The 27684-nt window shown below is 40.7% G+C and overlaps 1 protein-coding gene across 1 annotated transcript in view; it reads left to right on the top strand.

Moving 5' to 3' along the window:
* The first annotated feature begins 629 nt into the window (after window positions 1–629).
* DCC (DCC netrin 1 receptor) overlaps window positions 630–27684 on the top strand; it is an 838683-nt gene continuing 811628 nt past the window's right edge. The window contains exon 1 of the mRNA XM_010854834.1: window positions 630–1209. Within this exon, the coding sequence (XP_010853136.1) occupies window positions 630–1209 (580 nt within the window). The remainder of the gene's footprint in view (window positions 1210–27684) is intronic.

Genomic DNA, 27684 nt, shown 5'->3' with positions numbered 1-27684 from the left:
TCTTCTGTCGTCTGACTTCTTATATTCATGTATGTTTATGAAAAAAAATTCGAACTATAATATTCACCTAGTCTTCCCGGCTCAGGAGCAACATTTGGATGCAAGTTAAGATACATCAGGGATTTGTGACTTTAGGTGGTAGCTTTATTGTGTTTTGCTTCTGCAAACGGGATTTTTTACCTATTTAAAACTTACCTGAGCTTTGTTCTAAATAATTTTTCCCATCCTGTTTGGGGTTGATTTTTCTGTTGTAGTTATTAATGGAATACCATGTCTGAATGGATTTTGGGGGGATAATTTAATCAATAGTATAATCAGAATCCAGAGATAGAAATATCCTCAAATCTTAGCTGCCCCACCACTAACCATTACTGCTTTAAGATACCTAGTTTGATTTGGAAAATGTATTGATCTCTTCTAAATTTTCAAGTATGGATTGGTATGTGATGATAGCCTTGCCTAGATTTCTGTAAATTCTTAATTTTTCTTATTATTACTTTTGGGACCAATAGTTTCTTTAGCTGTGGTTATCTCAGTTGGACACTTTTCCCCTTCTTTAATACAACATCCTTGCTTTTATTTACTTTTTTAAGTCTTTATTGAATTTGTTACAATATTGCTTTTGTTTTATGTTTCGGTTTTTTGGCCGCAAGGCATGTGGGATCTTAGTTCCCCGAGAGAGAGTGAACTTGGCGCCCCCTGCATTGGAAGGTGAAGGTTTAGTCACTGGATCAAGAAGCAAGTCCCCCTTTGTTTTTAAGTTTCACTTTTTCTTGCACGTTTTTCAAAGACCCAGATTGTTTGGAAAAAGTTTTGTGAAGGCCAGGGCTTGCCTCGTGAGATCTTTTACAAGAAGTGAACGTATTTCTCTGTGCTTTGACGTTCCAGCTTTCCAGATCAAGTCTTTCACATCCCTGCGCTTCCTGTCGGAGCCCTCGGATGCCGTCACTATGCGCGGAGGGAACGTCCTCCTGAACTGCTCCGCGGAGTCTGACCGGGGAGTCCCCGTCATCAAGTGGAAGAAAGACGGCATCCACCTCGCCTTGGGAATGGACGAACGGAAGCAGCAACTTCCAAATGGGTCTCTGTTGATACAAAACATACTTCACTCCAGGCACCATAAGCCGGACGAGGGACTTTACCAATGCGAGGCATCTTTAGGGGACGCTGGGTCAATTGTGAGTCGGACAGCAAGAGTTGCGGTAGCAGGTGAGTGGGTGTTTCCTTTTTTTCCTCTTCCTTTTCCATCTCTTCTTTTTACTCCCGTTTTTTGAGATTGAAAAGAAATGACTAGTCTTTGAGGAAACAACGTATATTTTTAAGAAAAAGAAAAGTAATGTAAAAATATGTATGCTTATTTTCTCATAGTCCTGGTTGACTTTTTCTCTGAATTAACTTGGAAAATAGTAGAAGAATCTCAATAGTAAAAGAATCTCAGGTTAATCTCATTAACATGACATTATGAGATTTTCCAAAACAAAATTTCATTCAAGTTGATCCAACACTTAGGTTGAAGGGAAGTGTTTTCACTAATAGAAAAAAAATTCTAATTAATTCCATTTACAATGTCACTAATGATGAAAATGACATATGATGAAATGATGAAAATGACTCTTGTCCATCAAGTCGGTGATGCCATCCAACCACCTAACCTCAACCAGATGAGGTGGTTGGGTGGCATCACCAACTTGATGGACGTGAGTTTGAGCAAACTCCAGGAGTTGATGATGGACAGGGAAGCCTGGCGTGCTGCAGTCCATGGGGTCGCAAAGAGTCGGACACCACTAAGCAACTGAACTGAACTGAATGATGAAAAATTGGAGTTTGTGCATGTGTGTTCTTGTTTTTATTTGTTTGTTTGTTTTACCTTTATTTTTTTTTTAATTTTATTTTATTTTTAAACTTTACATAATTGTATTAGTTTTGCCAAATATCAAAATGAATCCATCACAGGTATACATGTGCTCCCCATCCTGAACCCTCCTCCCTCCTCCCTCCCCATACCACCCCTCTGGGTCGTCCCAGTGCACTAGCCCCAAGCATCCAGTATCGTGCATTGAACCTGGACTGGCATCTCGTTTCATACATGATATTTTACATGTTTCAATGCCATTCTCCCAAATCTTCCCACCCTCTCCCTCTCCCACAGAGTCCATAAGACTGTTAGTAAGCCAGAAGGAAAAACACCAATACAGTATACTAACGCATATATATGGAATTTAGAAAGATGATAACAATAACCCTGTGTACGAGACAGCAAAAGAGACACTGATGAATGTTTTACCTTTAAAGCAGTGGATTTTATTTTAATTATGTTGGCTACAATATGTAAATCTCTAAATGAAAAGTAAAAATTTGATTAGTGCCTCCAAATATCTTTACACTTGATAATGTATTGACTCAATAACTGAATAATAAGATGAAACGTTTTTCTTTTATATATATTTTGAAAGGTTGTAGACTTTGAAAGAAACAGTACTGAATGTTCTGTAATCCATTTGCCCTACTTATTTTAATTATTATTTTTAAACTTTTTATTTTGTATTGGGGTATAGCTGATTAACAATGTTGTGATAGTTTTGGGTGAACAGTGAAAGGGATGAAAATAACCATCCCAACTCCCTAACTATTTCTCCCCCCTTTTTCCCCCCAGCAACCATAAATTTATTCTTTAGGTCTGAGAATCTGTTTCTATTTTGTAAGTAATTTCATTCGTATCATCTCTTTTTATATTCCACATATAAGGGGTGTCATATGGTATTTCCTTCCTCTGTATGACTTACCTCACTCAGTGTGACATCTCTGAGCCCATCCATGTTGCTGCAAATGGCATTATTTCATTCCTTTTAATGGCTGAGTGATGTTCTTTTGTATATATGTACCACATCTTCTTTATCCATTCCTCTGTTGATGGACCCCCATTTATTTTTATTAGAGGACAGCTCATAATTATTTCTTTTAAGAGTTCTGTGGGGAGAGGAGTTAAATTTTTACTCATTTCAATAATGATTCTGCTAAAAGCTGGGCTTTGGTTCTGTTTTGATTCTGTTTGTTTTTGTTTTTAATTTTGATATTAGACACAAAACAAGGCAAATGTCTCCAACCGGAAATAAATTTAGACCTTCAAGTAGGTTAACAGGTTTGAAGGGTTCCCTTAGTCGGCTCCTTTCTAACTTAACCGTCAGTTCTAGTCACTGAAGTGAATAGGCCATAATGTGGTCCTTTATACTGGTTTCCTTTCCCAGGTTGCAGGTTTTTCTATATCCAGGAAAACTAATGAGGATTCATTTTCAGCAATAAGATATGCTTGGACCGTCAGGCAGGGCCACCACTTCCCCGTGTACTCTTCTAGTGAAGATGCAAGAGAGTGAAAAATCTGGGAAAAAAAAAAAAGGGATTTTTGTCAGAGGATGATAAAAAAAATCAGACCTCATAGATAAACAATGAGTACGTAAATTCAGCTTCCTGCCACTCTTTTCTGACTTCTTTTCCCCACTAAGGACTCTCTTTCATATTTAGTTAGAGCAGACTCTCCTAGGGCAAAGGTGTCCCGGTAAGCAGGGTCTTCCCCTGGGGATACAGTGGTCAGCCATCCTGGTCTAACCTGGACTGACCTTCTTTTAGCACTTGAACGTACTCTATCCTGAGAACTCCTTCAGTCCCCAGTAAAGCTACAATAGTTGGTCACCTACCTAATGGTACCCCCACCTGCTTTAGCAATGCTAGACTGAAGCATGGATACAGAATCTCTCCTTTAACTCGAGAGCCATGGGAGGTGGCATCTTAATCATGGAAACTGAGGCTGTCGGCCACCTGGGATCTCTGAGGGATGAGTGCTGAAATTTGACAGGGCATAGAGTGTAGAGAGAACTGAAAGTCCAAGTTAGTGATGACTGAATAAAAAGAAAAGTGAGGGGCTTCTCTGGTGGTCCAGGGCTTAAGTCTCCGTACTGCCAACGTAAGGACGTGGGTTCAGTTCTTCGTCGGGGAACTTAAGATCCCACCTACCATGCAGTATAGCCCAAATATTTTAAAAAGTAATAATACAGGTAAAAAGAAAAGTGGAGCAACTGCTGAAGGTTAAGTTAAAAACTGCTTTCCTGGAGTGCTCCAAATGAAGCAGAAAGGGTATAGTTTGATTTTCCCACATTTGAGAATTTTCAGACACTGAGATTCCATCTGTCAGTTGTCCACAAGACAAGGTGAAAGTGAAAGCTGCTCAGTCATGTCCGACTCTCTGTGATCCCATGGGCTACACAGTCCATGGAATTCTCCAGGCCAGAATACTGGAGTGGGTAACCTTTCCCTTCTCTAGGTGATCTTCCCAACCCAGGGATCGAGCCCAGATCTCCTGGCTTTGCAGGCAGATTCTTTACCGGCTGAGCCACAAAGGAAGCCCACAATATAAGGTAGCTCTGCTGATCTGAATGAATCAGGCTGGTATTTTGATGCCTCTTCTGAAAGGCACACACATACGTGCTGTTAATGAAAATATCCTGAAAATTTGTGGTTTCTGTTTCCTTTGATCTAGATCCAGTTTTGCATGTTCTGTTTCAATGGCAAGATGAAGAATAACCCCTTCCCTGTGAGATATTAAAATAAAGTGACTTCGACTTTTGACTTTCATATTCTGTACAAGGATAGGCTGGCAGATTCAGTCACTGAGTTACAGTCTCATATTAGATTGTATCATTTCAAGGCAATAAGGCTGTTCACAGCGTTTTAAACACTTACCTTGCTTTTTGGCAACACAGCATACATCAATGTTATGTCTGCTGAGGTTAAGATTGCCGAACCACTGGAATGCACAAGGGGAATATATCTTCCCCATAATAAAGACCATGGGCCTGATTTAATCTCATTTTAAAGCATTAGCAGTCAATAAACCAGTCACTCCTAAAAGGTAACAGGTAGCTTTGCTTTAAATGAGAAAAAAAATCTGTTCTCTACCCTCAGGTGCTGTGTAGAGCCCATTTAATAGAATGCTTCTCTTCCATTTTTGCTTTCTCGAAGTCTTTTGATAAAAAGAAATGTGGCAAATGAAATCTGCATTTAATCAATCAGCTCATTTTATGCAATGATCTTGCCATGCACCATTCATTCTGTTTTTTAGTAACTTCTCAAGTGCTCTTTAAGCCCCTGAATGTGCACTTAGCTGGAGAGAAAGGGAGAGTAAGAAAGAGAAGTGAAATGCTACCAGCCCATTCGGCATCCTGTTAAACATCTCAGTGTAAGGGGCTACTGACTGTCAGTATTTCTGGGAATTGTGAGTTCTATCAATAAGGAACGCCTGGGATATTAAATCTCTGTTTGAAAGCAATTTGGCCAGTGCTGGCTGAAACTTGAGACTTGTATTTGTATCCAATTAGTTCTAATCTCAGAGAAGGCAATGGCACCCCACTCCAGTACTCTTGCCTGGAAAATCCCATGGACGGAGGAGCCTGGTAGGCTGCAGTCCATGGGGTCGCGAAGAGTCAGACACTACTGAGCGACTTCACTTTCCCTTTTCACTTTCATGCATTGGAGAAGGAAATGGCAACCCACCTCAGTGTTCTTGCCTGGAGAATCCCAGCAACGGCGGAGCGTGGTGGGCTGCCGTCTATGGGGTTGCACAGAGTCGGACACAACTGAAGCGACTTAGCAGCAGCAGCAGCAGCTCTAATCTAAAATGGTACAGTATTTCTCTGCCTTGTATAGAACCTTCAGATTGAGAGCACTTGGAGAGTGAAGCAGAGTCAGACTTTGTTTATATAACTTCTCCTCCTATTCTTTTCATTCAGTACCTAAAAAATCATTGGACTTGTTTAGTAGTTTTTCAGTAGATATTTGTTTTACCAATGAAGATGTGGGGCTTTCTACCATCTGTGGAGAATTTTTGGCCAATGCCATCTTCTTCCTTTTCTTCTTCTTCCACTTCTTTGTTATTGAACCTGATCTGGTTAGTTAGACTTGCCTGTTTGTTGTCCCTACTCTTGATGGGAAGAGTTTGATTGACTGTTTGATATCAGGTTGATTGATATCTCAATAGTCTACAAGTTAATTAAGTATTAGAAGATGGACTCTACTGGAATATTCATAGGCTACTTGAGAAAATAGAAGGTGTGTGCCAGCTTCCTTGTTTCTTCCTGTAACTTTCAGGACGAGTTTGCATCTGGGCAGGCGTGTCTTTCCTGTATCATCAGTTGTCAGCTATCTGAGCCTGTGGATTCTCCTCTGTAAATCAGACATAATAATAATCTGTCTCCTAAGGCTGTGATGCTTTCAAAGAATATCTCAGATGTAAAGCCATCGTGCAGAGTAGATTCCTGTTCAATAGCAGCAATGGTATATGTAGACTTAATAATGGTTATTATTGTGTTATTACAATTACTGTTACTAGGAAATGATAGCTTTCAGTATTCCCATGTGATGGTGCAAAACATATTTGGGGGAGGAGGGAAGAGAGTAATACAGGCTGCAAAACCTAAGCCATAAATAATCTCATCTTGGATCAGATATCTGCCTTTGCAGTCCATAAGGACCAACTGGCAAGACTGAATTGAGCTTCCGAAGGGTTGAATCTATGCTGTTTGTTGGCCCGCAGTGCCAAAATCAGTTTGACTACAAAATCATTTTTCAAAAGTTCATGTACCATTACGTCAGTGGAGCCAATGTGATTTGTGTTGAGTCTAGATCAAGCAATATCTGCTGTCATTTTTGAGGAAAAAAAAATGCGGGGCAATCTTCTCAACCAAGCCTCCTTATTATCCTTACGACTGAAAAAGGTTCACCTAAGCTGGGTCTACTGGAGAAGGCAATGGCATCCCACTCCAGTACTCTTGCCTGGAAAATCCCATGGACAGAGGAGCCTGGTAGGCTGCAGTCCATGGGGTCCCTGGGAGTCGGACACGACTGAGCGACCTCACTTTCACTTTTCACTTTCATACATTGGAGAAGGAAATGGCAACCCACTCCAGTGCTCTTGCCTAGAGAATCCCAGGGTCGAGGGAGCCTGGTGGGCTGCCATGTATGGGGTCGCACAGAGTCGGACACGACTGAAGTGACTTAGCAGCAGCAGCCGCAAGCTGGGTCTACAGGAGTTGGTCTAGATTGAGAGTTTAACATAATCTCACCTTCAAGAAAAAGAAAGAATAAATAATATGTAAGAAAACCAGATCACAATGGAGCTCCTTCGGATAATCATGAAAGTACCATCTTACTCGTTTTTCCTAATTACACCACCACCACACAGCCACCATCCAAATCACCCACCTACTCACATGACCACTTGCCCATCCACTTCTCCTGCAGGGCTCTGAGAAGCTCAGTTCAGTTCAGTTCAGTTGCTCAGTCGTGTCCCACTCTTTGTGATCCCAAGGACTGCAGCACGCCAGGCTTCCCTGTCCATCACCAACTCCCAGAGCCTGATCAAACTCATGTCCATTGAGTCAGTGATGCCATCCAACCATCTCATCCTCTGTCATCCCCTTCTCCTCCTGCCTTCAATCTTTTCCAGCATCAGGGGCTTTTCCAATGAGTCAGAACTTCAGTGCTTCCTCTGCTTGTATTCACACTCTTGGGCATGAATGGGGACCCTCTCTCCTCCCCAGTGTGAGAAAACACTGACCACAGGATATATTATAGAGCACTTGTGCCCAAGTAGATTCCTTTTTTGTTAATTTTTAAGCACTTACAGCTTGAGTATTGAAAGCATTGACTTGCTTTTTTAAATAATACTTCGCTCTTTGCACAATGCATTTATATGCATTACCTCATGATGCTCAAAAAAGTTCTGAAATATAGATACCCAAAATGACAGAGAACAAACTGAAGAGAGGTAATGACTGTCTATGGGCAGAGACTAGAATTCAGATTGTCTAACTGGCACACACTTATTCTCTTATCGTTTGCTTCTCACTGTAAGGACTGGGCTTGCCTTGTGGCTCAGCCGGTGAAGAATCCTCCTGCAGTGTGGGAGACCTGGGTTCAGTCCCTGGGTTGGGAAGGTCCCCTGGAGAAGGGAATGGCTACCCACTCCAGTATTCTGGGCTGGAGAATTCCATGAACTGTATAGCAAGAAGTAGGGTTAAGGATACTGTGAATAGTTCCCCGCTTATTCAGTCACTTATTTTTTTAATTAATAAAACTCTCAAAAATATAAACTAAGGGGAAAATAATAGTAGATTTCATTTATCCAATTATTCCCTTGAAAATGTCAATTCTTTATGGATGTAGGGGTTCAGAACAGCTCTCCCCAAGATGTGTTACTTTTGGCATATGGATTATTTTGAGCTAAAAGCGGATAGTGAAGGACAGGAAAGCCCGGTGTGCTGCAGTCCATGGGGTTGAAAAGAGTTGACACAGCTTATCGATTGAAGGACCACACAAGAAAGCAGTGGAGATCCGCTGGGCTCAAGAGAAAGTACTCTCTGTCTCTTAACAAATGAAGAATTTAAATTGGGGTTTTTTTTTCCCCAGAAAAAGAGTTATTACCAGAGATAAGTTTTATCTAAGTGGCCCCATCTACATGGCAGGACAGATATCTTATTACCAAATGTCTGCTCTTCGTATTCCTATGACTGACCCTCTTGTCCTTGGAGGCCCTGTTTCCCATCTCATTCCTTAGCTCAGGATAAAATACATACCACATTTTGCTTTTCTATCTTTGAGCTTCTCATATATGTGGGCTCTCTTACATTCTCATGTATCTGGGATTTTCATATGTACAAAATTAATTATTATGTTCCCCTATTAATTGGTCTTATGTCAATTTAATTCTTAGACCATTTAGAAGAAGCTAGAAGGGTAAAGGAAAGATTTTTTCCTCTCTCTCCAGCATGGGAAAACACTGTGATTTGGATGTTTTATCATTACTATACATTAAATAATAACACAAGATAAATCTTTCCTGAAATGGACAGAATATGTGATTTTTAAAATAAGCTTATAAATAATCTTCGTAGGGGCAAAATTTTGGTTATCTTTTATCTTGTTAAGTGGTTTTATAATTCAGGCCAAATTTGCATTTTTTTTTCTATTTCTTGAAAATCAAGACAATAAAAGGCCAACTAAATTGCATTTACTTGAGTTGTTATTTCATTCAGGAGCATATTTTTTTTTTACTTCCTTATTACAATAGATGTTTCAAGATGCAAATTGTAGCACTCTGCTTTTAAATAACACGGGCATTATAATTAAAATTCCCCTGAGTTTAAAAAAAATAATTACTTACTTGAGGAGTTGTTTCAGTGAATTCTCTTCCAGAATGCCTCCCATTTAAATGAGTTATGAAATAATTAGTGAAAGCATATTATGGTAAGAGGAGCTAAAATTGCCTCACCAGAATGGAGCATTTTGTGAAATGATAACCTGACCTTTACGTTTTTACTTAAAAGAAAACAGGAAAGGGAGCTTGTCTTAAGAGAAGAGAGAATAAACTACATTGCCTCGGGCCAGTCAAATGTTATAGAAAGGAAACAGCAAGGGAAAAAAATGCTCATATTCCTTTTCTCTACAGAAACAAATATAAGGATCTTGCCTAGGTCAAGTTCACTCAGTGAAGCAAGTTGGAAAATGTATCCCAGTGCCCTTGAATGCTCTCAAAATTCTATTTTGGGGAAGGTTCAGATATAGAGTAAAGTTTTAGATTTTATACTGATAGGAATATTATTTATTTTCAAATGGTAAGCAGGAAAATTCATTGTTCTAACTGCATAATTCTTAATGGTCTTTATTATCTTCATTTAGCTAAATGTTCCTTTTGCTTTGTGGTTAAAACAAGGGCTAGAAAGAAAATATAAGGAAGAACTGTGGTGTTGTAAGTAATTGTTGTATGTGTGTTAATCTTATAATTTTCTTTTAGTTTTATTGCCAAATAAAACTGGAATAATCACTAATATTGTCCTAATGCCTACTTACTCACACACTCCCACACCCTCAACTTAAATAATCGCATTTTAAAGAGTAGGTTTTTAGTTGCCTCCTTCCTAAGTCAGTTAGCTGTGCAATAAAATTAGTATAGAAATATATTACTGAAAAAATATGCAGAGTAGAAAGAAATCTTCTACGTGATAAAAATTACAAAAACAAGCCTGACAGGGCTTTTTATATTAGAAACACCAACAAAATAACTTTAAACAATCTTCCAACCTTTCATTTCCTTTCCTTTGTTATGAATTCTAATTCATATGACAATGGAAATAGCTAATTATTCACTCTAAAATTCAGTATCTTAAGAGCACTTTTTTTTCATTCCACCCTTAAGCTCGTTACAGTGTGATTGTTGCTGGTGCTGTAATAAAAACCAGGAATTAATATCTAAAATAGTAATACTGTTTAGTGATACGAATATTAAATAGTAAAATAGTACAGTGGTGTGTGTTTGTGTGTGTGTGTGTGTGTGTGTGTGTGTTGGTCGCTTAGTTGTGTCTGACTCTTTGTGATCGAGTAAACAAAAACTCTTGAATTCTAGAAGTCCCCTTTGGAATACAAGAGGGTTTGTTGTTGTTGTTGTTGCTTTTTGATAAGTGTCAGGCTAACAAAGATAAATCAGAGAAAGTAGATAGACCAGGTGGCATCACTGTGAATCTCTGATGAAATGATGATTGATGATTCCTTTAATAAAACATTTTTACTTTTAAGCACCTATCACTGGTACTGATTTTTTTTTCTATTAGGTTTTTATGCCTATGCTAAAGTGTATTATTTAAATTTAGTCTTACCTGAAGATCTTTGAATGAAGATACTTATATTAGATGCAGCTTTCTTCTGCAAACTAAGGAAACATTCAAACTTAGGGAATGTTCTAAAAACTAAGTTAGAAGACACATGGAAAATCTCAGTGTATGTAGTCCCTAAATCGTCTTAGACTTTTCCCATCAAGATTCATACACAGAGATGAGAGTACTGAATACCATCAGTGAAAGCACACCTCTTTAGGAGAAGGCATGTGGTATGCTGTGCTTAGTCGCTCAGCCGTGTTCGACTCTGCAACCCATCAACTGTAACCCACCAGGTATTGCTTTTTAACGGTCCACTTTATATTTATAAGATATATATATATATATATATTCCATATTCAGTAATCTAATTTGTTGGTCATTTATCGTGTAATTGCTAAATTTGCCTATTATTCAGTAGACGTGAGAATTAGGATAAATCGGAGTTGATTTCTGGTGATTCGGGAGCCATTAGTGTGCAAAAAGAAGCCATATATTCTTAATGTAGCTGTAACTTGCTTTGGACCATTATGAGTTTAGCATAAAACAAGAGCAACAAAACAATGATAAACATTTTTGATAGCAAATAAATAATCACAGTAAATCCTGAATATATTTCCTCATTTCACAATATACTGGGAATGTGTATATGCATTAATATACACACACTTACACCCAGACATATATATATATGTGTGTATATATACATATACACACACTCATATAGTACAATATGACATAGTATTTTCAGAGGTACATTTTGAAAGTTCTTTGGAGACTTTGTATAAAAGACAAAACCTCTTGCCTTAGTCCCAGAAGTCAGAGTGTTTTAAACTGAAAGGCAGTTTGGGAAACCTTCCCAAAGCATCTGAAAAGCAGTCTTTTTTTTTTTTTTCAATTAATTTTTCTTGTGTGTGTGTGTGAGAGGCAGTGCATAGTTCACACACTCCTTAACTGGGACTTGTCTCTAAATGCCATTCAGGTATCAAGGAACCAGCTGTAACGAGGCCCTGTAGAGCTGTGGGGCAGTGAGAATGTGATTTATAAGGAGAAATTTATATTTGGTCTTTATCCCAATAACGTCACAGGGTTCCTAAAAGCTTAGGATTTCCTAGTGGTGAGAGAGTCTTTTGCTATGTTAATGAGGTGACTTCTGAACCCCACCTCGGGATGGGGGCTTGTTGCCTGGGGAACCAAGCTTGCCAGTGAAGAGAGTGCTGGAACGTTCAGTCTTACCCCCATGACTTCTGGTAGAGGAAAGGATCTGGAGGTGGAATCGATCACTCATGTCCGTGATGTAATCAGTCCTGCCTGTATAATGAAGCCTTCATAGAGACTCAAAAGGAGAAGAGGCCTAGCGAGTCTAGGTTGATAGCAGGTGGGGTGTTGGGCTAGAGTCATGGTCGTGGTCATAGAGTCAGACTCATGGCCGTGGAAGCTCCACCGCCTTTCCGCGTGCCTTACCCTGTGCGTCTCTTCCATCTGGCTCTTCCTCAGTCGCATCCTTTCACGATAAACTGGTGACCTGGTGAGTAAAATGTTTCTCTAAGTTCTGTGAACCACTCCAGCAAATTAACTGAGCCCAAGGAGGAGGTCATTAGGAACCTCTGATTTGTACAGCCATTTAGTCAGAAGCACAGTTAACAACCTGGACTCATGACTGGCATCTGAGGTGGGCAGGCAGGGAAACCGTCTTGCAGGACCAATTCCTTAACCTGTGGAATCCAATGGCTGTCTCCTAGCAGACGGATAGGTGTCAGAATCCAGTTGGACTGTAAGGACACCCACTGATGTCCAGAAAGATGCTGCTGCTGTGGGAAATCACCTTCACACACACACGTTGGAATTAGGTTCAGGAACCCAACGGAGCTGGTCTAATTTCTAGAGGATGATAAAGTCCCAAGGTTGTATGCCTCAGAATCTAGTGAGCTCAGGTCAGTGTAATTGCATGTAAATAGTTCTATGGATAATGGTATAAGTGGGGATGTATGTGTATAAGAGAATCTGTATTCTGTCACCTATTGACTGCAAGGAGATGCAACCAGTCCATTCTGAAGGAGATCAGCCCTGGGATTTCTTTGGAAGGAATGATGCTAAAGCTGAAACTCCAGTACTTTGGCCACCTCATGAGAAGAGTTGACTCACTGGAAAAGACTCTGATACTGGGAGGGATTGGGGGCAGGAGGAAAAGGAGACGACAGAGGATGAGATGGCTGGATGGCACATTGACTCGATGGACGTGAGTCTGAGTAAACTCCGGGAGTTGGTGATGGACACGGAGGCCTGGCATGCTGCAATTCATGGGGTCGCAAAGAGTCGGACACGACTGAGCGACTGAACTGAATTGAACTGAAATGACTGAACTGATGACCTTTAAACAATTGAATTTACCCTGTCTGTATTCTAACCTAGGTTACTCAGAGATATTTAGACATAAATACAGAGCACACACAGACATCCTTCTATTTAGTTGACTCTTCTTAGCAAAGCCTCTATGTCATATTAAAAAAACAAAATTCACCTGATTAAATTTAAAGATCTAACTGGTTTTACTAAATGATTCATGAATCAAGCAACATTCCATCTAGCAGATAGGAACTCCAAAGAACTGAACAAAATAAAAAAATAAAAAAAAGCCGTATAGGCAGAAGTGGAGGAAAAAGGAAATTTCTAACAAGGAGTGGATTGTTTCAGGCAAGGTTGTTTTCCTTTGGAGGAAGTGTGGGTTAGTTGCTCAGTCGTGTCTGAGTCATCAACCCCATGAGCTGTAGCCCACCAACCTCCTCTGTCCATGGGATTCTCCAGGCAAGAACACTGGAGTGGGTTGCCGTTTCGTCCTCCAGGGGAGCTTCCTGACCCAGGAATTGAACCCGCGTCTCTTATGTCTCCTGTGTAGCAGGCAGGTTCTTTCCCTCTAGCACCACCCGGGAAGCCCTGGGGCTCTGTTGGGCAGATGATTTTACTGATGCTGACCGAGTAATCAGAGGCACTGTTCAATGTGTGTGGTTAGCACAAGTGACGTCCTTTTAGGCCTGTTACTTCATTTTTTGCTGTTGTTGTCTTTTTTAAAAGTAGTTTTAAATCTCTTGATTTAAAGTTATAAAAGCTGTTTGATTTGTATTCCCTCTAATTTGTTTTCCTTTTAGACACATGGATAAAAAATTTATTTTATTAAAAATATATTTGTCCTTTGTTAAATTGTAACCTGAATCTTTACTACCCTTCAAAGGGCTATTCATGAGGTTTCATTTGCTGAGATTTTTTTTTTTTAACCTGGAACATTTCACCAACTAGGAATCTATTTAAGAAAGTGTTTTAAAGATTAATAAAGCCTATATAGCTTCAACATTAAGTTTCAGTGCTGGTTGATTTTATTAGATTGGATTTTTGTGACTCCTCTTGCAAAGAGAATTCATTTCCAAAGGCTGGAACATGACATAAAAAATAATTAGTGTTTCTTTGATCTAAGCACTGCTTCCAGGGGCATCCTTTGGGTCCCACAGGGCATTGGGTAGATTATGAGCTAACATGTGGCTGTTTCTTTAAGGTTTTTTCCAACTGAGTCTCAGTCCAGGAGTGGCCAAGGTTTGAAAGATATAGTTTCAGATGAAGTAAATGTCTCCTTTAATCCTCACCCCAAACACAGATGTAATTTTTTTTAATTTTTATTAAGAACTAGTTCATATACCATAAAAGTCACCTTTTAAAAGTATGTAATTCATTCACTATTTGCACATTAATCACTCTTTTCTAAACCTGGAATATTTTTATCATATCCATCCCCCACCCCCCTCAGGCCCTGGCAGTCACTAACCTACAGTCTGTTTCCATTGTTTGTTTTCTATAAAAATCTTTATTTGATACTGCATTCAATCTATTAATAACAGTCATCTGGTTTCTTTCTTCTATACACTACAAACTTTTTTTTTTTCCAGTTTGAGATAGTGAGTTTATTTCCTTCTGATATATACCCAGAAGTAAAATTGCTGGATCATATGGTAGTTCTATTTCTAAATTTTTGAAGGAACTCCAAACTGTTTTGCTGATTAAAGCAAAAGCAACAAAAGTAAAAATAAATAAGTGGAACCTATATCAAACTAAAAAGCTTCTGCACAGTAAAAGGAATGATCAACAAAATGAAAAAGGCAACCCAAGGAATGGGAGACAATATTTGCAAATCACATATCTGGTAAGGGGTTAATACCCAAAATATATAAGGGCCACATACAGCTCAATAGCCAACCCCTCCCTCCAAAAAATCCAATTAAAGATGGGCAAAGAACTTGAATAGACATTTTCCAAAGAATACATTCAAATGGCCAATAGGTACTCGAAAAGGTGCTCAACATCACTAATCATTACAATGCAAGTCAAAACCACAATGAGATATCATCTCACACCTGTGAAAATGACTGTTAACAAAAGACAAGATAACAAGTGTTGGCAAAAATATGGAGGATAAGAACCCCTTGGCAGGAATGTAAATTGGTGCAGCTATTAGAAGGCAGTGGCACCCCACGCCAGTGCTTTTGCCTGGAAAATCCATGGACGGAGGAACCTGGTGGGCTGCAGTCCATGGGGTCGCGAAGAGTCGGACACGACTGAGAGACTTCACTTTTACTTTTTACTTCCATACACCGGAGAAGGAAATGGCAACCCACTCCAGTGTTCTCGCCTGGAGAATCCCAGGGATGGTGGAGCCTGGTGGGCTGCCGTCTATGGGGTCACACAGAGTCGGATACGACTGAAGCAACTTAGCAGCAGCAGCAGCATTATTCAGAAATAGTTTGGAGTTCTTCTATTGCTTGTTTTTAACATAAATGAGATTATCTGATTATCCTATAAATAGTATGTCACTTGTTTTTTTCACTTAATGACATAGCTTAGCACGGTTCTGTTTGTCCTTACAGATCAGCCTCATAGTTTTTAATTCTCCATAGTATTTTTTGATATACTATTTGTATGTTGAGAGAGATTTGGTTTGTCTCTATTTTTTTCTCATTTTTGCTATTTATTTATAGACATAACACTTTGTATTTAGTGGATACTCTTGTGTGTGTATTTCTGACAAGCTCTCTAAGACTTGTTCTAGTTCTCTACCTAGCAGTGTCATCTCTGAGTTAAAGAGTATCAGCATTTTAATAGATCCTGTATATTCAAGAACATTCTGTTACCATGGACCTAAACATCAGTGGTCAGTGTTTGCTTACTACCATTGACCGAGAAAATCCAACTGGCTTCTCCTTAGCTTGTAAATATCACTGAAGTCTATTGCTCACTCCAATGAGTAGTGATGACTCGACACTGTTATTTAACAGCTACAAGTGTTTGCCTCACTTTAAAAAAAAAAGAGAGAGAGAGATTCTTATTACAGCATTCTAGAAAAATACATCTCAGCTGAGTCCTAGGATTCCCTTGCTCTCCTGCTTGGTGTGAAAGGAGTCTTCTAGTAGATGTCACTTCATGAGATAGCTTGGGGCTACTTTTAGGTACAAAATGGCATACTGGCACCCACAGAAGAGCAGAAACTCTCTGGTGGCCTAAAGACCCTTCAGAGTCTGGCCTCTGCCCGGGCCTTTAGCCCCGTCTGTGATCCTTTCCATACTCTTCCCTTTAGTTTTGTTTGTTTGTATTGTTGTTGTTTTAATTGAGATATAGTTGCTTTACAATATTGTGTTAGTCTCTGCTGTGCAATGAAGTGGGTCAGCTCTTTGTGTATGTACGACCCCGCCCTCTCCTCGTGTCCCCCGCTGTGCTATGCAGCAGCTCCCCACCGGCTGTTTTACACATGGCGGTGCGCATGACGTCAATCCCAACCTCGCAATTCAAAAGCAGTTTCCTAAACATGCATGTTCTGATGCTCACGGCTTTTCATCCTTTATGTCTTCCTTTCCCATCCATTATGCTCCATCTTTCATCTTCCTTTTTAAAATGTTTTTAAAGACTATATTCATGCAATCCATCTTTAGAAATCTTGACCTGGTCCCTTAGCCTAGGAAAGTCTCCATCCTCCTGTACTCATGGTAACGTGAGCTTCCTCCCATTATAATGTGTCCTTATAAAACACACACACACAGAGACATACACACGACGCCTCCACTGGTCAATGACTTTGTGAAGACGGATCATGTTGTACCTTCCTAACTTTTCTGGATGGACAAACTCTTTAGAGGTTGGTTTGGTTCTTTAATGATGTTGAAACACATCTCTTAATTCTCACTTAGCCAAAGTCTTAAGTGAAGTTTGTCCTCGCTTTGAAGGGCTTTCTCTGGGCCATCAAACCTTGGGACCCTTCCTTCTCTTTCTGCACACTGACTGGTTACCCCCGTTATATAAAATTATTAGTTAGGTTGAGAGAGTCATGTTAATAATATGACTTGGATTACTAACTGTAGTTTCATACAAATCTTGATCATTGGTAACTGACTTACCAATGGAAACTTTACCAAAGGAAACTTTCTCCCATTCTATGCTTGTTGTCTACTTACCTGAAAAAATGCAAGCAGTCATCTTATTTTGCCAGAGGGTTTAAATTTGTTTCCTTCAATACTAAGCTATCTTTTTGAAGTCTTTTTCCCTCAGAATTTGTTTGCAGGACAAATGTTTCTTTTTCAAAAAGGCTTTTTGAAAGGTACATGGAAAATATTTAAATGATCGGCATTAGTTATATTGCCTTTGCAGCTATGTAAATAATTTCAGCCCTTTCCCCATCAGAACTCTCACAACTTAACATACCTTCAGAAAATGTGAATAAGATTATACGATAATGCTGTCCCAATAAGCATTTTATTGCTTGGGAAGGGAAACGTGAGTGCAAAGCTGAGAATGTATGTGTTCAGCCTGGTAACAATAAAAAGGATGTTTATAAATGAAATAGCACCACAAATGGCCCCACACTTTCAAGGAGGAAAGCAATTTGGTGAAGTGAAAGATGTTAAATGTTTTAATTTTCTTCTATGCCAGTAAAATCTTGTAAAACAAGGTGACATATTAAATTTTCTATACTATAGCAGTTCCGAGAGCCTGTCAACATTTTCATTATAAACTCTATTTTCAGAGCTTTATAACTCAGCTTTAAGAATTCGTTCTAGCCTGACATTTGGAGTGCAAGGTCTTACCTGGGCAACATGTGTTTCACATGTGTTAAAAATTATGAGTTTTTCTACTTCTCAGTTTATAATGAGTAACCTTTTCATACTTTTGCACTTGGCCTGCTCTGCCCCAGAAATTGGAGGCAGAAGGCTGACACGGGGTAGGTCACTGATGGGGGAGACGCATCTACAAGTGTGGTCACCACTGGCCGGGCTGCCAGTTTTCATCGTGAAGACTCATGCCCGTACTAGTCAGTCAGGCCACCACAGTGAAAGCAGAAAGAGCCCTACTCCACTGACCTCACTGTTTTAGACTATGCCAGCTCTACACAGAGCAGGCTCTCATTGATGGGAGAATTCTTATTCTATTTATTTCAACATGTGTATTAGTTTGTGGATGACGTTCATACCTTTACTTAAAGCTCCACACATCCATTCTAATCTTGTAGGTTTGCTATTAAATCTTCTGCGTGTTGGTGTTTCTGTTCCTATCATATTTAGCACTCAATAGGGCTTTAGTTAATACTGAATAATGCAGACACCATTTTGTTGTACTTAGGAATACCTGCAGTTAAATCTCCTAAAGATTTGTCGTTGGGAAGGTAGTAAGAAAAGAATGAGGGGAGAAAGAGCAAGGAAGCAGCAGAAGAGAAAAAGACATGCTATCCTTTGGTTTCTGGCTTTGAAATGTCTCGAGAACTGATTACTTAGTGTGGTTTATCCAAAAGAACAAGACATAGGCTATCTAGAAAAGAGTGGAATGCCCTCCATTAAAGCCATGGTACCAAGTCTTCACCTCTGGGTTGTTTCAAAAGATTTCTAGTACATCATCACTTCTATATATAAAGATTGTCACTCAGTCATGTCCAACTCTTTGCTACCCTAGGGACTGCAGCCCACCAGGCTCCTCTGTCCATGGGATTCTCCAGGCAAGAATACTGGAGTGGGTTGTCATGCCCTTCTCCAGGGGATCTTTCCGACCTGGGACTCAAACCCAGGTCTCCTGTGTTGCAAGCAGATTCTTTACCATCTGAGATACCAGGGAAGCCCCCAAAACATATGGGTTCCCTGACCAGGGTTAGAAGGCAGGTCCCCTGCATTGGGAGCCCAGAGTCTTAGCCACTGAACCCCCAGGGAAGTCCCATATGTGTGTTCAGCATTATTCCATTTACCGAATTGCATTCTATTTTTAAACAGTTGTCAAATTCAAGTTAAAATGTGAAAAGCACCCAGGATATAACCCCAACACGTGTTTCCGTTGTGTGGGCACCGACTTCGTGCCAGTGTCCTGAAAAGGTTTTTATTTCTCACAACCGGCCTTGATGAGATGTCCCTCCAGAGCAGACTAAGAGACCGATGCTCTGAATAATTCGCCCTGCTACCAATCAGTGTCCAAGGCTGGTTCGGAACCCAGGTCTTACAGACCCCCATACCATATTCTTTTCTGTAAGTCATCATGCCTTCCTTTATGTATACAAAGAGGTCCGTTGCATTTTTCTGTTGGAATCATGCTCTACCTAACACCGTCAATGGCTTTCATTTTCCAGTGAAACATGTTAAGATACAAAGCCAGAACCTCCAAATCTAAAACAGAAAAAGTGACAGACCAAATGACTCTCAGTATTTGAAGTTTAAACCAGGAAGCTGCTTTCCTCTACAACTTCTTTCTTACCTCAGAGTTAACTCTGTCCCTTTCTTTTTATTAGTCCCATTGCCCTGGATGTATCAATTGTATCCACTGAGTCATCTAAGATGGAAGTCTGGGCAATGTAATTTCTCTCTCTCTCATCCACAACATTCTTATCAAATACCAAGTCATGTCCAATCTTGAAGAAACATTTTTTCCAAGCCGTGTCCAGTCTTGAAGAAACACTTTTTTTTTTTCTTTTGAATCGACTTACCTTTAAGGACACGTTTAGAACGAAATTGAGCAGGAGCTACAGAGAGTTCCCATTACTTCCATTTTTCCCCATATGCATAACCTCCCCCACTATTAACATCCCACCTTTATTACAATTCATGAGGCTACACTGACACATTGTTATTACTCCAAATTCATAACTTACCTTAGATTTTGCTCTTGGTGTTGTATCTTTTGGTTTTAACAAATGTATAATGAAATGTATAACCCCTGGCAACCACTAATCTTTTATAGCCTCCTTAGTTTTACTTTTTTCTGAGTAATATAGTTGGAATTACACAGTGTGTAGCCTTTTCAGATCAGTTTCTTTCATTTATAATGCCCTTGTGGCCCAACTGGTGAAGAATCCACCTGCAATGTGGGGCACCTGGGTTCTGTCTCTGGGTTGGAAAGATCCCATGGAGAAGGGAAAGGCTACCCACTCCAGTATTCTGGCCTGGAGAATTCCATGGAATATATAGCCCATGGGGTTGCAAAGAGACACGACTGAGCGACTTTCACTAATGTTCCTCCATGTCTTTTCATGGCTTAGTAGCTATTCCTTTTTATAACTGAATAATACTCCATTGTCTGGATGTACCGCAGGTTAAAAGGATATCGTGGTTGTTTCCAAGTTTTAGCAATTATGAATAAAGCTGCTATAAATATGCATGTGCATTTTTTTGGATGTACATGAATTTTCAGTTTACTTGGGTTAATACCAAAAAAAAATGCAATTGCTATACTATATGGTAGCTATATCTTTAGTTTTGTAAGAACCTGTGAGACTATCTTCCAAAGTACCATTTTGCATTCCCACCAGCAATGCGTGAGTTTCCTTTTGTTCCATATCCTTGTCATCATTTGGTGTTGCCAATTTTCTGGATTTTGGCCAGTCTAGTAAGTGTGTAGTGGTGTCTTGTTTTATTTTGCAATAACCTAATGACGTATGATGCTGAGCATGTTTCACGTGGCTATTGGCCATTTATTTATCACCTTTGGTGAGGTGTCTGTTCAGGCGTTTTACTCGTGTTTTAAACTGTTTCTCCCCCTCTTTATTGTTGAGTTTCAAGAGATCTTTATGCATTTTGGAAACAGTCCTTTATCAGATAAGTGTTTTACAAACATTTTCTCCCAGTTTGTGGTCTTCTCATTCTCTTAACAATGTCTCTCATAGAACAGTTTTTAACTTTAATGAAGCCCAGCTTATCAATTTTTCCTTTCATGGATCATGACTTTGGGGTTGTATCTCAAGAGTCATCACCAAATTCAGGGTCATTTAGATTTTCTCCTGTGTTAATATCTGGAGTTTCTGTAATATTTTGTTTGACTTTTAGGTCTGTTATCTATTTTCAGTTGCTTTTTGTGAAAAGTATATGATATGCGTGGGCTTCCCAGGTGACTCAGTGGGTAAAGAATCTGCCTGCCATTGCAGGAGACCTGGGTTTCATCCCTGGTTGGGAAAATCCCCTGGAGGAGGGCATGGCAACCCACTCCAGTATTCTTACCTGGAGAATCTCATGGACAGAGGAGCCTGGTGGGCTACAGTCCAGAGGGTTGCAAAGAGTCGGACAGGACTGAACACACATGCACAAGATATGTAGGTTCTTTTTTTAAAATGTAGTGCCTTCCAGCACCATTTGTTTAAAAGACAGTGTTTTCCCCTAAATTTTGCCATTGCATCTTTTTCAAAGATCAGTTGACTCTATCTACACCATTCATATTTTGTTGTATTTATTTCTTTCCATGTCTGCTGGCACCCTCCAAACAGAATCTTTCATCATCTCTTGACTGCATCTCCTACAAAAGTCTACTAATTAGTTGTATAATGTATTTTATACACAGAGGCCAAAGTTGTCTTTAAAAGGTATTTGAAGTTGTTCAGTGTATTCCCACTAGTTTTAGGACCCAATCTAAAGCCTTTAATGACCCAGCAGTTCTGTCTAATCTCACTTCTTCCTTCCATCCTTTCTCCGCTCTCCCTCTCCTTCCTCCACAGCCAGATCCATTCTTACCAGCCTCCTAGGGATGTTCCAGTCACAACTTTCTCACTTCCTTTCTCATTTCCTTGAGTAAGCCACACAACCTCTCGCATCAAGACTCAGAATATGGAATAATCTCCTAGAGACCTTTATCCCAGTTCCCTCCAGTTAAGCTTATATCTGGTCATTTTTCAGAGCCCTGTTTGGATGTCACTTTTTCTGGGTTTTCTGTTGATTTTTTTTAAAGCCCAGGAAGATGCGCAAATGTCTTCTAAACCAGGTGACATCAGCTGGTTTTCGAGGAACTCATGTTTTTTTTATGTATTTTATTTTATTTTTTGCCTGTGCTGGGTCTTCCTTGTCCTGTGGGCGTTTCTCTCCAGCTGCCTGAGCTGGGGCTGCTGTGTAGGTGCGGTGCTCGGGAGCCTCTTGTGGCGGTGTCTTCTCCCGTTGCCGGTGCAGTGCTCAGCGGCCTCTCGTGGCGGTGTCTTCTCCTGTTGCCGGTGCGGTGCTCGGGGGCCTCTCGTGGCGGTGTCTTCTCCTGTTGCAGGTGCGGTGCTCGGCGGCCTCTCGTGGCGGTATCTTCTCCCGTTGCCGGTGCGGTGCTCGGGGGCCTCTCGTGGCGGTGTCTTCTCCTGTTGCAGGTGCGGTGCTCGGGGCCTCTCCTGGCGGTGTCTTCTCTTGTTGCAGGGCGCAGGCTGTAGGTGTGGGGCGCCACTGGTTGAGGCTCTCGGACTCTAGAGCACAGGCTCAGCAGTCGTGGTACACGTGCTTAGCTGTTCCACAGCCTGTAGGAACCTCCCAGACCAGGGATCAAACGCATATTGCCTGCATGGCAAAGTGGATTCTTAACCATTGGCCCACCAGGGAAGCCCCTATCTGTTGATTTTTTAAGTCTTAGTGCCAACTGCTTTCACAGCACTATGACTTAAGGGTCCTTTGTATAATTGCTGATTATACTTTTATTGCTTCTTTTTTTCTTCCCACCTGCCCCCCCCCTTCAGAAAGGAAGCTTTCTGATCAAAGGGGATACCGTGTCTGTCATCGTCCCCGATGTGTTCACAGTGGGCGCGGGGTCACAGCATCTTAGTGTCCTGCCGGGGCTGTGGGAGGATAAGGCGATGGCACCCCACTCCAGTGTTCTTGCCTGGAGAATCCCAGGGACGGGGGAGCCTGGTGGGCTGTCGTCTATGGGGTCGCATAGGGTTGGACACGACTGAAGCAACTTAGCAGTTAGCAGCAGGGGCTGTGGGCAGTACTGAGTGGAAACCATCTCTAAGGGATGTGGGAACAGCTACAGGGCAGGGCAGCTAAGGGCTAAGCCCATGATTACTAGGGCCTGGGACTTCTTTGTTTATCTGGGAGTCAAGTAATCAAATCCCAAGTCAGAAGACTTTAATTACCAGTGTACAGGAACAACCCAGATAGCAGGGATTGGACAGTCATGGAATCTTGAATTTGGGAAAGGTGAAAGTCAGCATGTAGTAGTCAAGCCCTTCATAATGATCTTAAACCCAGAGAATTAAAGGATTCAGAGTCCATCTTCCTTCCACATCCTTCAAGGCACCATAGTCCAGAGATCATTTTGGTTCTTGTCACGGCAAGAAAAATAGGACTGTTACTGTTGTTGGCCTCTCCTCCCATTGAGCCAGTACAGAGAATGGTGGTTTTCATCTTTTTTATTCTTATGTATTGGATTGGTACTCCATCCATAAGATGTTATGGAATAACCCAAACAAATATTTTGGCCAACCCAAATAATAACCGGATTTCCCTTTCAGAAAGCAGTTTTGAAGTGCTTCCCAGTTTACTTTCAGGCCTCAGTGTTTTGAACTGAATTCTGGGGTGGGTCAGCATCAGAGCATGAAATTCATGTACAAACCTCAAAACCAACATAAGGTAGAGAGCATAGGTGTGTGGGTTTCTTTCTTTTTTTTAATGCAGTAAAGAAAAATTCTTATTCACCTAAAATGAGTGTAATATGTAAAATACATGAAGAAACTGATCATTATTTTTCCATTCAATTTAATTTTAAAATTATTTAAATGAAGTAGGAATATGCCAGAGTTCCTTCTCAGCTGGTTTCTTGAAGCACTTTCTCCCTTATAAGGCCAGTAGCCTCCTTTCAGAAAAAGTGAACGCAGTCTCACTTTTCTCCCCTGTACTCCAGAGGTGGATACAGAAGCTGGAAACTTTTTCTACACAGAAAGGTAGTGAGTCAGTGTCCAGAACCCGAAGATAGGTTGGGGCATTACCCTCTGAAATATCTGGGGATATAAATGGAGACATTGTATCAGAGAGATCTCTAACATCTTTTCCCTGGGCTCTTTGGAATTTCTTCAATATCAAAGTCTTCATCAGTTCAGTTCAGTTCAGTCGCTCACTCATGTCAGACTCTGCGACCCCATGAACTACAGCACACCAGGCTTCCCTGTCCATCACCAACTCCCAGAGTCTACCCAAACCCATGTCCATCAAGTCGGTGATGCCATCCAGCCATCTCATCCTTTGTCGTCCCCTTCTCCTCCTGCCCTCAATCCCTTCCAGCATCAGGGTCTTTTCCAATGAGTCAGCTCTTCACATCAGGTGGCCAAGGTATTGGAGTTTCAGCTTCAACATCACTCCTTCCAAAGAACACCCAGAACTCATCTCCTTTAGGATGGACTGATTGGATCTCCTTGCAGTCCAAGGGACTCTCAAGAGTCTTCTTCAATACCACAGTTCAAAAGCATCAATTCTTCATCAGTGTTGAATTATTCTTTTGTTACCTCTCTCATTTTTTAGTTAGCTCTTAAGCATGGTGCTTCACAAATTTACTTTGTATCAGAATCTTCTGGAGGAAATTGGTTAAAGAAAAAAAAAAAAATCAGGTCCAGGCCTTGTCCTACTTCAGTGAGCCTGTTTTATTTATTAGCTCCCCACGTGAATCTGATATACATCAAAGTTTAATATGTATCTGGGTTCAAGATTACTAGCAAGTCGACTAGCAAGTGTCTAGTGGTGTCTGTGGTGCAAGGAGACTACACCATGCTTTGTTACTCTGTGAACTCCCTCTTTTATTTTACAGTGGAGTTATTTTCTCTGTGGCACCTTCCTTTTCTTACTAGAGTTGAATCCTTATTAACTGTTGTGGTTGTTGTTTAGTTGCTAAGTTATGTCTGACCCTTTTGCAACTCCATGGACTGTGTAGCCCACCAGGCTCTGCTGTCCATGGAATTTTCCAGGCAAGAATGTTGGAGTGGGTTGCCATTTCCTTCTGCAGGGGATCTTCCTGACCCAGGGATCGAACCCAGGTCTCTTGTGGGTTCTATTCCTGCATTGGCAGGCAACTTCTTTCCCACTGATGCCACCTGGGAAGCCTATTATTAGAAGCTATTAACTATCACACCCTCTCTATTAGATGATATTGTAATGACATCCACTTAGGTAGAGGGTAATTTTGTCAATTCATGCTGAACACTTCTTGTTAACAGTTACTTTTTTCAAGAATATTCCATTGTACCAGGATTAAAAATAGCCAGTAAACCATGACTATCAGGAGGATAAAAGCAAGAAGTTTGTACCTGTGCATCGTGGGGCACCAGAAATTTATTTTTGAGAGAACCTGGCCGTATTCTGTTTAAAAACATAAGAGCTCAGATTAGACAAAACCCTTCCTTCAAGGAGATTTCACTCCATAGAACATCCAGGAGACTGTAGTCTAGTAGAACGGCATGGTGATTTTATTTGTTCTGGGGCGAAGGCATTGCTTGTTTTTGTTTCTTGGCATTTGTTTATTTTTTTCTTTATGGTTAAGACTCAGTGGAAAAGACTCAGTAAAAACATGGTAAAGACTCAGTGGAAACGGAAACTCCCCAAGGAATGATTTAGCATCTTATCTCTAATTTCTTGCCCTAAGGTTTAAATCATTGAAATAGAATATGCATTATCTTTGTCTTGTTTCTCCTAGAGATTTCCTGCTTCATTACACGTCCAAGTGTATGCAAATATTTTTATTGCTAGGAAAATCAAGTTTGTGCATTGGTCAGTTGGCTGGGATTCATGGTACTGTGGGCCTGATTCCTCATAGATTGCCATATGGCTTGAAGATCATGTCATGATACCTCAAACCTTTTGTGCTCTGACTAGGAATAGCATCGGAGAAGGCAATGGCAACCCACTCCAGTACTCTTGCCTGGAAAATCCCATGGACGGAGGAGCCTGGTGGGCTGCAGTCCATGGGGTTGCTAAGAGTCGGACACGACTGAGCGACTTCACTTTCACTTTTCACTTTCCTGCATTGGAGAAGGAAATGGCAACCCACTCCAGTGTTGTTGCCTGGAGAATCCCAGGGACAGGGGAGCCTCGTGGGCTGCCGTCTATGGGGTCACAGAGAGTTGGACATGACTAAAGCAACTTAGGAGCAGCAGCAGCAGGAATAGCATCCCCACGACATCCTCCAGCAGCTGCTGGGAAGAATAATAGCAACTATGAGGAATTTAGCAAGAAGAAATGATCATTTCAGTGGAAAAGTTTAGATTTAACATCGTTAGATCCCAGAAAACTATAACTTGTGTATCAGAGTTTATGCTTTCACTGAGTTAGACACTTGAAGCCGGGATCCTGACCTCTCAACTTCTAATATAGAAGAGTTTCACCTCACCTGATGGAGATGTATCTATTTTGTGACCTGAGAATCAGTTAAATTTGTAGCTGAAGCAGAGGGATCTTCCTTTCATTTTATATCCTTACCTCTGAGTTCCATTTTAAGATGATTTATTCCCCTAAATATGCACATTTGTCTCCCCGACATCACTCAGGCAATGATAGAAAAAAGTTTATAAGAATTAGGAGGCATGACACAAATATAATGAAGAGAAAACTGCAGAATATATGTGGACAACAGATTGCAACCATTTGTAGGAAACAGAAGTGAGATACAGGAGGAAAGAGATGAAATAAGATTGATAAGGCTGCAGCTGCCATAGGGTGCCCTGATGATCATCTCCAGGGGTTAAATGTAATAATGTGTAGTAAGTTGATGTGGGGCCTGGGAGACTGTTGTGGAATAAGAGCCCTAGATAGACATCTATTTAGTCAAGTTAGATCAGCTGCAAGCAGTGTTTTTTCCCAAAGACTCTGTACACCGACTTGCTCTACAAGCTTCACCTGGGAGCTTGTTAGAGTTGCAAAATTGGGCTTTACCCTCAACAAAGGCTCTGGGGGTGAGGCCCAGTGGTCTGACCATTAGCAAGCCTCCAGGTGATTCTGATTCCTACTTAGCCTTAGATCCACTGGCCTAACGTGCAGTTCGGCGGATTGCAGCTCAGGGGTGGTGGTATTCTCCTCCACAGAAGCTTGAACCCCAAGGAAAACCCCCAAGGTAGGAAAGAGGAGACGAAAGGGGTGGCTGGTGGTGGGGATATTAACAAATCATCCTCCCGCCTTCTCTGTTTTTTTGTAGAATTCCAGCAAATAGCCATTTCCTAGGTCAAAAAAGGAAAACTATTTAAAATCAGGAAGGGACTCTTTGAGAATGTCTAGAACACACAAGGCTGAGAAATTATGTATCTCATACCTTTCCTAGGAAGTTGCTTGTAGACGAGGAGCAGAGAGAAAAGAAAGTCGATGACTAGCAACAGGCCTGGAACGTGGGGTAGGCCTGAGCTCTGCCAGGTGATTTCAGGCTTGGGTCCTCCTCAAAAAATAAAAAAATAATAGTATTTTGTTCACTGTGGACTTTTGGGGGGCCTTCATTTTGATTGTTTTAAAAAATAACTGCAGCCATGAAATTAAAAGATGCTTACTCCTTGGAAGGAAAGTTATGACCAACCTAGATAGCATATTCAAAAGCAGAGACATTACTTTGCCAACAAAGGTCCGTCTAGTCAAGGCTGTGGTTTTTCCTGTGGTCATGTATGGATGTGAGAGTTGGACTGTGAAGAAAGCTGAGCACCGAAGAATTGATGCTTTTGAACTGTGGTGTTGGAGAAGACTCTTGAGAGTCCCTTGGACTTCAAGGAGATCCAACCAGT

This window comes from Bison bison, unplaced genomic scaffold (assembly GCF_000754665.1).
Source record: "Bison bison bison isolate TAMUID 2011002044 unplaced genomic scaffold, Bison_UMD1.0 scf7180017864349, whole genome shotgun sequence".
NCBI lineage: Eukaryota > Metazoa > Chordata > Mammalia > Artiodactyla > Bovidae > Bison > Bison bison.
Note: the sequence above shows the minus strand (reverse complement) of the source record. Positions and strands in the feature narration are given on the sequence as shown.